Source organism: Trichoderma ghanense (assembly GCF_004382785.1).
Source record: "Trichoderma ghanense strain CCMA-1212 chromosome Unknown scaffold_2, whole genome shotgun sequence".
NCBI classification, from domain to species: Eukaryota; Fungi; Ascomycota; class Sordariomycetes; order Hypocreales; family Hypocreaceae; genus Trichoderma; species Trichoderma ghanense.
Window position 1 is genome coordinate 120,561 of NW_027395665.1, and position 13,258 is coordinate 133,818.

The following is a 13,258-nucleotide window of genomic DNA, read 5'->3' on the forward strand; positions in this document are numbered from 1 at the left end:
AGCAGAGCGGTGGTAGTTCAGATATCCTGCAGGGTGATGGGTCTCGTGATTTTGAATACCCCATAGAGCTTGGATATCTGCCGGGGATGGCCTCTGTAGATACGGATTCAGTTCGATGCTTCTCACAAACATGAGCCATCATCCCCCAATACGTCACCGGTGCAGATCACATTCCTGTCAGTTTGGAAAAGGACTGACTCAGAATCCATACGCAACTCACTGCGTTTAAGCTTAAAAGTTTAAGAAAGCTCACGACTGTTATTCATCACTCTCGAAGCTACGTAACCTCATATATGCTCACAATAAGACTTGGCAGCAAGATCTACAATGTCATTGACTTCAGATCAGAAAGGCAACAGGAGAAGCAATTCACAACAAGGCCAACCGCATCTACTCTCCAGGGACAGATATGAAATACTCTAGCTAAAACACCAAAAGTGGTGTTTTCTGTAACGTTGGTGGGGTCATACATCATCATCTCAATACAGCTCATGTATGTTATGATGAGCAGAGACAGGATGGGATCCGTGATGCTGTCCAGTTTGAGAATTGACTCTTGCGACGTGTATCCGTATCCACACCACGTCTTGAAGGCGACAATATCCAGTGAGAGGCCTTGGCTACTATGAGATTTCTTGACGGTTAATCCTTTGAGTGTATGCTGTCTGCATCGATAAGATAAATGTGCAGCTCAAGGACTAATGGCAGTAAGTCTGCCGTCTGCGTCGTCGTTCTACAGTGTCTATAAACGTCCGAAGGGGAACGACACATGGATTACCGGCTAGATAGAGACATATGGCACATCAGCGTCTGCTCAGTCTTTTAATATTGAGATACTATAACGACTTTTTCACTGCTGTAGCTTGTAGATCAAAGGATGGCAAGCTCAAACCTGCTGCATATATATACCTCTCGCAGATATGAAGATAACGACCATGCACTCCTCCAAGACACATCGCAGAATCTAACATGCCACGAGGGTAGATCCCTTCATAGAACAAGTCACCCACCTGCTGAATCCCGCGGCAAACCCCCCAGTCATGGAACCCAAATGTTTAGTCCTGATGTACGCAAGTTCTGGAGTCTCTGCCCTGCCATTTCCTACTCCCTCTTACTCTTACACGCAGACCGCAGGAAAGCCTGTCGGAGTTCCCAGAGTAGCCCTCACCGGGATATTCCAAGTTCAGGTCCCTTACATCAAAATCGTTCATGCCCAACCTACTCCACTACAGCATAATTGTCAAGGCGTTTGTCGCCTTTCATCGACAATCTCGCCGTCACGGCAACGCACTAGGGCCCATGTAAACCTAGATACTGTCGCTTTCGCTTCCTTTCATCCAAATCGTAAATTTCATTCTTCGGCAGGCCATATCACTAAGCACAAGCTACGAGCTAAGGGATATGAATGGCTGCTGGCGCGTGGGCACAGTTGCAGTCCCTCGAGTTCAGACAGCGACTAGTTTTAGCCTCGTGGGCAAGAGGAGGAGCGGACAGAGGAGCAGCGAAGAGATGGGCGGGAGCAGAAACAGTCGGAAAAGGGAAATGGAGAAGAAGATGGCAGAGACGTCGAGCATGCCGGAAGATTACATACAAGACGAGAATCAAAAGGTCGCGAAGTTGGCGTCAGTAGTGGTAATAGAAAACATCTCGTCACGGACTGACCATCTCATCCTCTTTTGACGCCTCGACTCTTGACATACTGTACAGTTATATGTAGAGATGCCCAATTACATGGCCCCCTGCTGCCTCATACCCCAGTTCGGCCCCCAATCGAGCGGAGGTTCAAGCCCACCATCACACGTAATATACATCAGGCATCTTATGAGATAAGGGACGAACGCCAACACGACCATCATAGCCCGGCGACCTGTCATGGATGCCCCCACGACGTGCGGCTTCCTTTGGGGTGACATATGTACACTCTCAATACGTATATCCTCCATGCTCGCACTCTTGAACGCCGTTAGTGGCTATAGCCATACGTTCTACCAGGACATTCTCTTCACCTTGCTGACCTATCATTCATCTTTACTGCGTCGATGAAGCAAAAGGAAATGCACTGCAGAAGACTGCCCACTGCTCCTCCTATCACCTCCAACCGACATTACTCTGAGACAGGAGGACTCTGATAGGCCCGCAGCGTGCATACATGCCTGCATGATGTGTCTATCGATATCTTCCCCGCCTCTTTCAGCTGCGGTCCCGAGCTCTCTTTTGACCCTTTCTCAACAATGACCGGTATAGCAGAACAATGCAGTCCTTGTCCATTGCTTTGGTTATATGAGCAGAGCACAGCACTCAATGCAAGCCCACAGACTGCTTACATCGATCCAGTCTCATAGCCCCTTCAGAATCGACTCCCATCATGGACAATGCCTTGAGGAGCATACGACGCCGAAACAGAAGGAGGGATATCCTCTCGCGATTCTCTATAGAGCCCAAGTTTGTCGAACACGTCAAAGTGTCCCCTCAATGCGGCATCTGCATAGAGAGAATATTCGACAAGGGACCAGCAATGGCACGTATGTCACCAAGCAGCCTCTCGTCATGGAGCAATCCCTTACATACGCCAAAGGCTCACATTTCCCTTATATACGCATCGCTAACACGCTTTTTGCACAGTCTATGGAAAGGATGACACATACAAAGGCCACCTCCAGCCTTTCCCCTTCCCCTACTTGTGGTCTTCCCACCGCGAGTCAGACGACTACTTGATCTGCCGAGCAAGAGACTGCCCCTGCACGCAGGCAGCCGAATACACCGCAGTACACCGCGAATGCTACAAGATCTTCCTCCGATTCTGCGAGCTCAGAGGAATACGCAAGAAGCGCGCCCTTCAAGGGCTGTGGATATACGCTGCATGGAAGCTCCCGTGGCACAACGCCCTTCCCATGCAGGCATCGCACGTACCGGCAGATGCGCAAAGCCTGCAGCTTGCCGGTCGACTCGTTGGCCTCCCTTTCTTGCATCGACTTCCTCCAGAGCTGCTGCTTGCCGTCTGGGGAGCTTCCAAACACGCCTTGTTCTGGAAATGCGTGGCTACGATCCGCCTGGTGGCTCAGCTTGAGGCCACTGCTTCCGAGCTGCAAGTCGTGCCGTTAGACCAGGTGCTCTCCTGGAGCCGTGGCGGGAAGCTGGAGTCTGCTCCAGTGTCTGCAGTGTACCCCATCACCAGGCTCACGATTGACCAAGAAGGCATCGTCAAGGTGGAACGACTCCGCTGCAGGCCTCGATACACAGCAGAGTATCATAGCCACTCCACCTTCATCGTTGAAGACGGTTCATCGCTGTGTGGCATCGAAGCACAGCTGCAGGTATTCTAATGCTTACCGATCAATATGCATGTTACTGCGCAATGAGCTGACACATTTTGCAGAACGGACGGCTGCGTCTCCGATTCACGCCGTTCCAACTTACACGGCCTTATATATGGAACACTCCAGCGCCGCCTCAGCTCTCGTTATGCAGGGCCCTTGTCCCGGGCTCGTTCGAATCACGACGCTTTCAAGTCGTGGACACGCAAAAGATTCGAGGCATCACCTTCTTCTTCCTCAGCCACAGGCTGTACAACATCCACATCCACCACTCGGACAAGGCCAGTGCGTACTCCGTGTATGAGCAGTTTTCGCAGTCGATGCGTCAGGAGGCCTTCTGGATATACCTTCCCCTTGCAAGCACAGACAGGATGCTCGTTTTGGGGACTCGCTTCCTCCGGGAGGGCGTGTACAACCTCCTTGTTCGGATGGAAAAGGCCGGGGACATCGTCATCGGACAGAACCGCTTCTTCAGGAAAGGCGACCCCATCTACGGAGACGACGGCATCAGGAAGAACCTCCCGCACCTGTACTCGGATCAATGCCTAAGCGCAAACGGCCCGGTGACTCTTGTGTATGGCGAACCGAAGGAAGGGTTCAGCATCCCACTAATCGGCAGCTATTGCGCATCCCCAACGCAGCAGCCTCCCAGGCCGTTCGGTCTCGAGAAGCCATCCGCGCCCCTAGGCGGCTATGGATACTATTCCCGAGCGCCGTTGAGCCACATAACGAGGGCCACGGTCTTTCTCAACCCGGTCCATGGCGTCTGCCGAGGCGTCCTCCTGCACTACGAGAATGGCGGATGCAGAACCGTCGGACAATGCCGCGTAAACGTAGACGCCTCGGAGACGGTTGATGCCCCAACCATGATTTGTGTAAGGGCCGAGTCCCCTTGTAACTTTCACTCGTGCGGTTCAAGAGTCGCGATCAAGTTCCTGCGTGATGGTCTGCAGGATGAGCTTGGCAACGGCTGGAAGCGCCATCCATTAGAAGGCTTTATCGAGTTTTATTTCGAAGATCAGGGTGTGTCAGTTCAGATTACCAGCAGTTTCCACGAGGATCTTGTCCGGCCTCTAGAAGTGGCGATGGACATGGGCTCCGAGGGATTGAGGCAAGTCACTGTTTGAACTCGCTATCAAAGAGGTGAGTCTCGAGAAGCCTGGATAACGAGCGGCGAGGGTAAAGGGGTTGAATCAGGCCAAGGTGCGGTGGTTTCAGTACACAAACAATGTCATGTTAAAGGCGGTTAGAGTCGAGTGTTTCGGATGGCGATGGATGCTGGACGGAAGAAGTTCAATACATGTACAAAGTGCCTGAGCTTGAAGATACTGTAAGTGAAGTACCTCGGCAGCTGCCATTTGGACTGGCCACAATATGAAACTTCAAGCTCAGATGGCGATAAGATAGCGATAGTCGCGATAAGCTTCCCGTCACATGTATTCCAGCTTCATCCTCTTCATCCTCTCCAACCTCTTCATACCTCTTCATACCTCTTCGTGCTCATACCCCTTCACTCTTGTTTTGATCAATCCGTCACACTTCCAATCGCTTCCAGCATTATTTGAGCTTCCACCGACTATCACGATCTTCCTCCGCTCAACACACACTCTGCTTTCGCCAAACATGGCGCTCTCCCCCGTCGTGACAACCACCACCTCCTCCTCCGCTCCCTCACAGCAGACGCTCAACAATCCTCAGACATTACGCGCCGTCTCCTCGCCCCTCAAGAACCTCGCCGCCGGCTCCGGCCAGACTTCAACCAATGGAACCCCGAAACCCGCGCTCGCAGCAGCAGCAGCGGTACCAGCGCCGACGACGACGACAAGCCAACCGCTGGCCCCGACGCTGGACCTCGCCGAGCAGATGAACGAGGAGGAGAAGCGCAAGTACGTCAAGGGCAAGAAGCTCGGTGAGGGCACGTACGCCGTCGTCTTCCTGGGCCACCTGCGCTCCAGCCCGTCGACGCGCGTCGCCATCAAGAAGATCAAGGTGCAAAAGGAATACACCGAGGGCATGGCGCCCGACGCGGTGCGCGAGCTCAAGCACCTGCAGGAGCTGCAGCACCCCAACATCATCTCGCTGCTGTCCGTCTTCTCGTCCAAGGACCAGAACCTCAACCTGGTGCTCGAGTACCTGCCGCTGGGCGACCTCGAGATGCTCATCCGCGACACGGACAATGTCCGCTACGGCGCCGCCGACATCAAGGCCTGGATGGGCATGCTGACGCGCGCCGTCTGGTTCTGCCACGAGAACTTTGTCCTGCACCGCGACATCAAGCCCAACAACCTGCTCATCGCCGCCGACGGCGAGGTCAAGCTGGCCGACTTTGGCCTCGCCCGCAGCTTCGCCGACCCCCATCGCCACATGACGTCCAACGTCATCACGCGCTGGTACCGCCCGCCCGAGCTCCTCTTCGGCGCCCGCTACTACAGCGGCGCCGTCGACGTCTGGTCCGTCGGCACCGTCTTCGCCGAGCTCGTCCTGCGGGCGCCCTACATGCCCGGCAACAACGAGCTCGACCAGATCAAGCTCATCTGCGAGAACATCGGCACGCCCAACGAGGACAACTGGCCCGGCGTCACCCGCCTGCCCGAGTACACCGTGCCCGGCCAGCACCCCACGCGCGGCAGGGACTGGTACGAGATGCGCTTCGGCGTCGTCGGCACAGACGGCGTCGACCTGCTCATCCGCACCCTGGCCCTCAACCCGCAGAAGCGCATCACCGCCCGCGAGATGCTGCAGCACCGTTGGTGGCACTCGGAGCCCAAGCCCACGCGCAAGGACGACCTGCCCCGCAAGGACGTCGGTGCCGGCGAGGACAAGATGGGCGGCGACCTCAAGCGCCGGCCGGGCGTCGTGGCCGACGACGACAGGGGGGCCAAGGTGGCTCGCAAGCTGGACTTTGGGCAGCGGTAGAGCGTACAGGGGATATCTCATATTGCATGCTGCTCTTCTTTATTCTCTGTTTCTTATCTGAGATGAAACTTCCCATCTTTTGTTATTAAAGGGGAAAAACGCGTCTTTACTATTTCTTTTAATCTGGATACTGTACATTCATGCCACATCTACCACGGAGTTTACTTCTAGACTGAAATCCGCGGCCTATGGACTCAAAGGTCAGATACATCCGATATATACTGAGGACATACACGGCTTTCTTTTGCATCTTTCCTCTTCTCGCTGTACATACAAAGGCAGTGTATATATGAAACTTCTCTATCCATGTCACTGTGCCATCTAGATAGGCTTCTGGATCCAAAACATCCCCCTTTCCACCAAAACCCTCTGCACCCCATCCTCCTCTTTTCCCATCCCGTCGTCGACAACGACAATTTCGTTTCTTTCATGGCTCACATTATTCGTCAAACTCATTCACATGTTTCCGCGTCCCAATCTTATCAGACTCCCCTAAAGTGCCTCAACCCCCCTTCCCCCTTTACATGACCGCGCAGTCCATGCCGTACATGGCCCTCTCGACGCTCCTCCTCACCTGATACCAGTCGGCCCTCCGCTGCGCATACTCGTACACCTCCTCGGCACGGAACACGCCGCCAAAACGGTCGCTGTCCGCAATGACCGTCGCCATTTCCTTGGCGTGGCCCGCGTCGATGAGGTAAATCTGGCTGAGCTCGCGCAGCGCCCCAAAGTACGGCAGCACGTCTTGGTTCCGCAGCGACCGCACGTAGTCCGAGTACAGGTTCATGTCGGCGATGAGCTTGACGGCGCCGTCGGTGCTGATGCGCTGCCGCTTGAGATGCTTGCATATCGCAGTGAACAGCCGCTGGCCGACCTCGCCGTTGAAGACGTCGAGCATCGACTTCTCCGTCGTTCCCACCAGCATATTAGTATGGGATCGGACAAGTTCCACGATGCGGCGAGCCGTTTGCGTCGGTCCAATATCCAGCTCCGCCATGGATCCAACGGTTGTTCGTTTGGATAGCCGGTGGTTCGCCTCATCCGCGGGTGTGCGGGGGCTAGGGTTATAGTCCGTAGGCAGCTGCAAGGTTCCCTGGAGATACTCGACCTCGTCCATGAGCACGTCAATGCCCTTGTTCAGGCCCGCCGCCACGCTCTCGTCCAGCATCTGCTCAAACTTCTTCTTGGCCAGGCCAGCAGGGTCCAGGAAGTCGTTCTTGTCCGAGATCTTGGGCGTTACGAGCTGCTGCTCGTAAAAGACGTCGATCATCTGAGATATGAGGTCGCCCACGTTGACCAGCTCGATGAACATTACCAGCGGCGCCACTCCCTTTTGGTCGTGGTCGCTAACGTCTCTCGGGTTGTACTGCGACAGATGGTCCACGGCCATGTCGAACCCAAGCTTCACGTGCCTCTGCCCGAGGATGCGAACGAGCGCAATGAATATGTTAGCACATTGCTCTCGAGCTTCTCCACCAACCTGTCCGCCCAAGGGGATGAGCACCGCAGCACGCCCAAGGCTTCCCTTGGCCTTGTGCACCAAATCTAGGGCTACCTCGATGCTGAACAAAGACTTGATGCCCTCCAACTTGGAGGCAATGATGGCTGCCTTGGCCGCGAGCTCATCAGTCGGAGCTTTAGCCCCAGGCATGGGACTGCTGCCCCGTCCCTGGATCTCATTGGCCCCCAGCCCGGGGGTCTGTGGCCGAGAAGACTGGGGCGTCAACGCTGCAGAACCATTTGCAGTGACCGCAGGAGAGGATGTCGGCTTCGTGGTTGCAAACGGCGAGCCAATGGGGAAGTTCGGGAGAACCGTGACCGGCATCATAATGACTTTCTTGAAGGAGCTGAGGAAGTCATTCTTTTCGGCAGACCGATTGATATTGGACATGTAAAAGGACTCCAGGGATGAGTCTTGTTCGGAAAGCTTCTTCTCCCATTGGGAGACCTCGATTTCTGCCTGTTTGGTGAAGAAATCCAGCTCTTCCTGCAGGTACAAATCGAGATGAGGCTCAAACACTTTCAGCGTCAGCTGCTTGGCACGCTCCGTCATGTCTTCCTCCCCCGATCCCTTGGGGGGGGTGAGCGATTCAAAGAACCTCATTGTCTGCTCAAAGATGCCGGACACAGCCTTCAGGTAGGAGAGAATGCTGCGCTCGTGTGCCTCGTCGAACATGGGAGTTGTGTACTCGGCAATGATATCCTCCGCTACCTTTTCAGCGAGGCCCCAGAACACAATGGCTGGGTTGGGGAATATTCGTTCCAAGATGCCGGCCTGCTCGTTGACCTTGACGAGCACATGCTCAAAGAAGCGCCGCGACGGCTCCAGCGTCACGTCGTCTGTTGGGGCTTGGTTCAGACAGTCCATGGGATTGTGCATCAGCTCGCGGTCGTTGAAGAGGGGATGCTTCTGTATGAAGAGCTCGATGCCGGTTTTCGCCCCGTTGAGCGTGTGCAAGACGTGGGCATATCGACGCATCCGCCCATCCACGTCCCAGAACTCGTAGCCTTGCTCAAACTCTCGCAGCACAGCCGCCTCAAAGATGTTCATCATCGTGTTCAATTTCGCATCCCTGACCGCCCAGCCCTCGGCCCAGTCGCTGCCGGCAAACCTGTGCAAGTTGGCCAGCATCTGCGCCTGCTGCTCTGGGTCGATGAAGGCCTTGAAGACAATCGGGTCCGTGTGCGACTTGGCCTTGACGAGGTCGAAGTAGAAGGGCGCAAGAGCCTTGTATATCTTGCCGTATTCCTGTCTCGCCCCGCCCCTGATGCTCCTGACTCGCTTGAATACGTCGAGATACGCCGCAGGATCCTCGGCAGGATCGCTTGTGCCAATCGCCATGGTCTCGAAGCCATCCCTCATCTCGGAGATGGGCCGCTGCCGGCGCTGCTGCTCGATCGTGGCATCGAATATGGTGGCTGATGCGACTGCGTGGGTTCTGCCATCGGTAGACTGGCCCGCCGCCGCCGCAGCAGCAGCAGCAGCAGCTTCTCGCCTACGCCGGAGCGAGTCCTCAAACCTCTGCCTCGCCTCCCGCTCGTCCCAGCATCCCATGCTCTTGAGCCGCGACACCCAGCGAGTGTCGTCGTACACCATCTCCTGGAAGCGGCGGCAGACGCGAGCGGCGCGCATCTGGTCGGCCACGGGCAGGTAGTTGAGGATCGTCACCATGATTTCTGCCAAACAACGCACCGTCCTCGTCAGCTACCATTCGATTTCCCCCCCCACCAGAAGAACATTATATGGCCATGCGGTCTTACCTGCTGGGAGCCTGGCCCGCGCATCCAGCATCTCGGAGGCCTTGAGGGCTCCCAAGATGCTGCCTCGAGCCCGAGGCCCAGAGCCGCCGGGCCGATACATGGCTGGCGTTTATCGGTGCACCCGTCGATGAGGCTCCGCCCGAGCTATTCATGCAACAGTCCGGGTTACGCACGACACCATCGGCGTTTCTATGGCTATATGGGACCAGATGAGGTGAGGCGCATCGTCGTGATGCTTGTGCTTGGAGGCGCGGAGGATCGTGTTGTTTTGGAGTTGCTGGAGCGGCAGCTGTAAGGAAGTTGAGGTCTATGTAGGTAGTCTAGTACGAAGCAAGTGTGTCGTATTCGGTCAGGAAGCTAAACCGTTGCAGGTGGGGGGGAAATGGCGGACTGAGTTTCACCGAGCTTTTCTGCAAGTACCTCAACACCACAATGTTTAGGAGGGATACTTATGTGCTAACATATGGTCCATCTACCTTATTACTGACCTCAATATTAGTTGTGATAGCAACACACAGAGTAACGCTCCGCATAGGATAAAAGAGATTAGTTGGAACCAAATGGTATTATTCAATGAATCTATTGCTATAGCAAGATATCCCGCCATTCACTCTTCTAGGGATATGTCTTTGATATCAGACGCCTTGGCATAGGAGCAAAACAGAGGGAAGAACCTGTCTCCAGGGGCTTGAGAAAGCACCTATGAGGTGTCAGGTATTAAAAAGAACGAGGAGGGCAAGATAGTATGACACGTGTAGACGTCCAAACTCTTTCTGCTCTACTCCAACACTGCATTAACCATGCGGTAGAAAGGGCGTGTCTCATGCTATGACAGAACAAAGAATGATTAGAAAACTGGCAACGAAATGGTCTCTGTTGTGGCCATATCCGTTCTCTCTAATCCAGAAAGGTGAATAGATGGGTGTGCAAAACGTTCATCGCCCTCGTAGCGTCGCGGGCGTCAATGACACAAGATATGTTGATTTCGCTCGCTCCTAGAAAGCAGAAGTCCAAAGCGTTAGCCTCCCTTGGCGAAACGGAAACATACGCAATTTCCTTGCTTGACCTCTCCGGCTTACCTTGTGAAATCATCTCGAGATTGATATTGTGCTCTCCAAGCGTCGAAAACATGCGTCCAGCAACGCCCACCATGTTCTTCATGTCTGCGCCAACCAGGCTGAGGATGGCCATGTCCGTCAGGATGCTGACGTCGCCGCACTCCTCAAGGTTGCGCGTGGCCGTCTCAAACGCCTCGGACCGGATGCCGTCGGCGTGAATGGCCAAGGAGACGTGGACCTCGCTCGTGGAGATGAGGTCGACGGAGATGGACTGCTTGTCGAGGATCGAAAAGACCCGTGCAAAGAATCCGTGGGAGATGGATCTCTTGTTGGAGTGGACGTTGATGACGCTGATCTGATCCTTGATCGTGACGGCGGTCGGACGCTTGGGGTTCTTGGGGTTCCTGGCAGCCCTTTGCGAGGGCCGCGATCGGTGGAGCTTCTCTCCCGGCGACAGCACCGGGTCCGGGATGACCAGCGTGCCGTTTCCGCGCGGGTTCTTGACGTTCTTGATGCGAATGGGGATCGGCGGGTGAGCCCGGATGACCTGGTCCATAGTCAGGTGGTGGATGACCTCGGAGCCGTAAAACGTCAGCTCGGCAGCCTCCGACGGCGTGATGCACTCGAGCAGGCGAGCCGTGGGCACCTTTGACGGATCGGCCGTGAAGATGCCGTCAACCTCCTTCCAGATCTGCAGCTCCGTCGCGCTCAATCCCACCGCGCACAAGGCCGCGCAGAGATCCGTGTAGCCGCGGCCAATGTCTCCGTCGATCAGGCTGCCGGGGACGTTTCCGAAGAAGCCCGTGACGACGGGAACCCGGTTCTCGCAGGCGGCCAGCTTCTTGACGAATCTGCTCACCGCCAGCTTGTAGAAGCTGGCATCCAGGGATGGAGAAGGAGTGTCGCTTTGCAAGACGTCGGACAGGTCAACGTATTCTGCTTCAACTCCCTAAACACGGTCAATAAGGATGATTGGTTCAACGCGTTAGCAGCGTGTTATCAGTGCACGGATGACGTTGCCCTTCGCGGGCCGTTGTCTAGGACAGGGAGCAAACGCACAGAATCTTGCAGCAACGTGGTCATGAACATGCAGCTGAGCTTCTCGCCAAAGCTGATGACGCGATCCTTTGACCGTGAGTTGACCTCGAGGTTGAACCGCTTGGTGGCCATGATGTACTCAATCAACTCCTGGCATTCCGCCTTGAGCTTGGCGACGAGGGCCGCTCTCAACTCCGGGTCCTTGACAAATGCCTCGGAGGCGGCGACGTGGTCGTTGCAGACATCTCGAATGAGGCCCGCGGCCTGCTCAATCAGCTCGTGCTGCTTCTCCTCGGAGCTGATGGGCGTGGCAATGTTCTTTAACTTGTTGAAGACAGCCAGTAGGCTAGATGACGAGCAAAATGAGACTACCGCTTCGAGAGATGCAGCTTGAGAGCGGATGCTGCTTACCGACTGGTGGTGCCCTCGGCCTTCTTGCCCGTGCTGCGGGCAGAACAAACGACGACGACTCGGTTATTTGAGAGGCTGGCTCTGCAAGGAGATTCATGGTGAGTTGGAAGCTCATGCATGGCTTTTACGATGACTCATAGTGCCTCGTTTCTTTTGAGCTGAGCTGGGACGGTAACCCCAACAGAATGACTGACCTGACGATATCACGAGCAATCTGTCCCAATTCCGCGCCATCAGCATCCAATCCCTCGCATAAAGTAAAGATACGATTGTTCAAACCAAGGAAACAAAGGGCATCTCACTCACCTTATCTGGAAACTTGCCTACACTCGTGCCGCCAAACTTCTGCACCACCCACCCCTTGTCGGACGAGTTGTCACATGCCGAGCTGCCCATGGCGAAGTTCTGTGAGGAAGAATGACTTTCTGCTGCGCAAGACCGACCTCGGGATCGCGGGGGAGGGACGGGTTAAATCGAGATGGAGTCCGACTACGCAATCGAAGGGGACGCTTGATGCGCTCCACCAGCGCCGAGCGCTTTCGTCCCGGTCCTCCAATTGCCTCAGCTGCTGTTGTGCGCAAGGGTCTCTCGGTCCTCGCCAATTGACTCGCAGTCGATTCCCTTGTTTTTAAGAGAGAGGATATAATGTGAAGGTGATGAGAGGGAAGAGGAAGAAGAAGGGTGAGAAGTGTCAAGGCCGGTATTATGTTCACCAGGGCGGGTGGAGGAACGCAAGGCTGCAGTGGCATCAAAATCGGCAAGGCGACAGAAAGAGGACAGGATGGCTCAGCTACTAAATAAAAGGCGATCCATTGGCCTGTGAGTCTCCGATGAACCGAAACAGAAAAAGAAGAGTCAGAATTTAAGTGGAGGGCCGATTTTGGCCCAGAGGCTGATTCATTGGCCCCGGCCGAGTTGAGAATCGTGGCGTATTTGCGTAGCCAAGGCCGAACAGCGGCGAATAATGGCATTTCCCCAGTTTTTTTTTTTACCCTTTTCTTTTCTTTTCATTCTTTTCTTACCTTATTTTCTACCTTCTTATCTACGTGCTATACCTAATACTGAGTTGTCGCCTAAAGGTCTGTTGCTGAAACCTTCCCTTCGTGGGCAAGGCGTAGGGTAGGCGAGGTAAGCACCCAGGCGATAGATGGCACATGTAGCCCCGAACAAGCTTGATGCGATGAGTACTGCATACTAAGTCGTTGAGGATGGCCATCAAGGTAGAAGCCCAGGTATGTATTCACCCAAGGGTATCAAAGA

The 13,258-nt window shown here is 54.8% G+C and overlaps 4 protein-coding genes across 4 annotated transcripts; 2 read left to right on the forward strand and 2 right to left on the reverse strand.

The window, feature by feature from the left end:
- Positions 1-2,365: 2,365 nt before the first annotated feature.
- CCMA1212_002428 (uncharacterized protein) lies at positions 2,366-4,441 on the forward strand (the record flags this gene model as incomplete). Its single annotated transcript, XM_073699810.1, has 3 exons — positions 2,366-2,522; positions 2,623-3,314; positions 3,377-4,441. The coding sequence occupies 3 exons, from the start codon at positions 2,366-2,368 to the stop codon at positions 4,439-4,441; spliced, it is 1,914 nt and encodes a 637-aa protein (XP_073561710.1).
- A 496-nt stretch (positions 4,442-4,937) lies between these two features.
- On the forward strand, positions 4,938-6,230 carry CCMA1212_002429 (Serine/threonine-protein kinase KIN28; the record flags this gene model as incomplete). The annotated part of the gene is made up of 1 exon (XM_073699811.1): positions 4,938-6,230. One exon carries the CDS (start codon positions 4,938-4,940, stop codon positions 6,228-6,230), a length of 1,293 nt encoding a protein of 430 aa, XP_073561711.1.
- Positions 6,231-6,750: 520 nt separating this feature from the next.
- Positions 6,751-9,591, reverse strand: CCMA1212_002430 (F-box protein pof6; the record flags this gene model as incomplete). Its single annotated transcript, XM_073699812.1, has 2 exons — positions 6,751-9,407; positions 9,492-9,591. 2 exons carry the CDS (start codon positions 9,589-9,591, stop codon positions 6,751-6,753), a joined length of 2,757 nt encoding a protein of 918 aa, XP_073561294.1.
- A 797-nt stretch (positions 9,592-10,388) lies between these two features.
- On the reverse strand, positions 10,389-12,394 carry CCMA1212_002431 (uncharacterized protein; the record flags this gene model as incomplete). Its single annotated transcript, XM_073699813.1, has 5 exons — positions 10,389-11,498; positions 11,609-11,933; positions 11,999-12,079; positions 12,193-12,245; positions 12,305-12,394. The coding sequence occupies 5 exons, from the start codon at positions 12,392-12,394 to the stop codon at positions 10,389-10,391; spliced, it is 1,659 nt and encodes a 552-aa protein (XP_073561293.1).
- Positions 12,395-13,258: the final 864 nt, after the last annotated feature.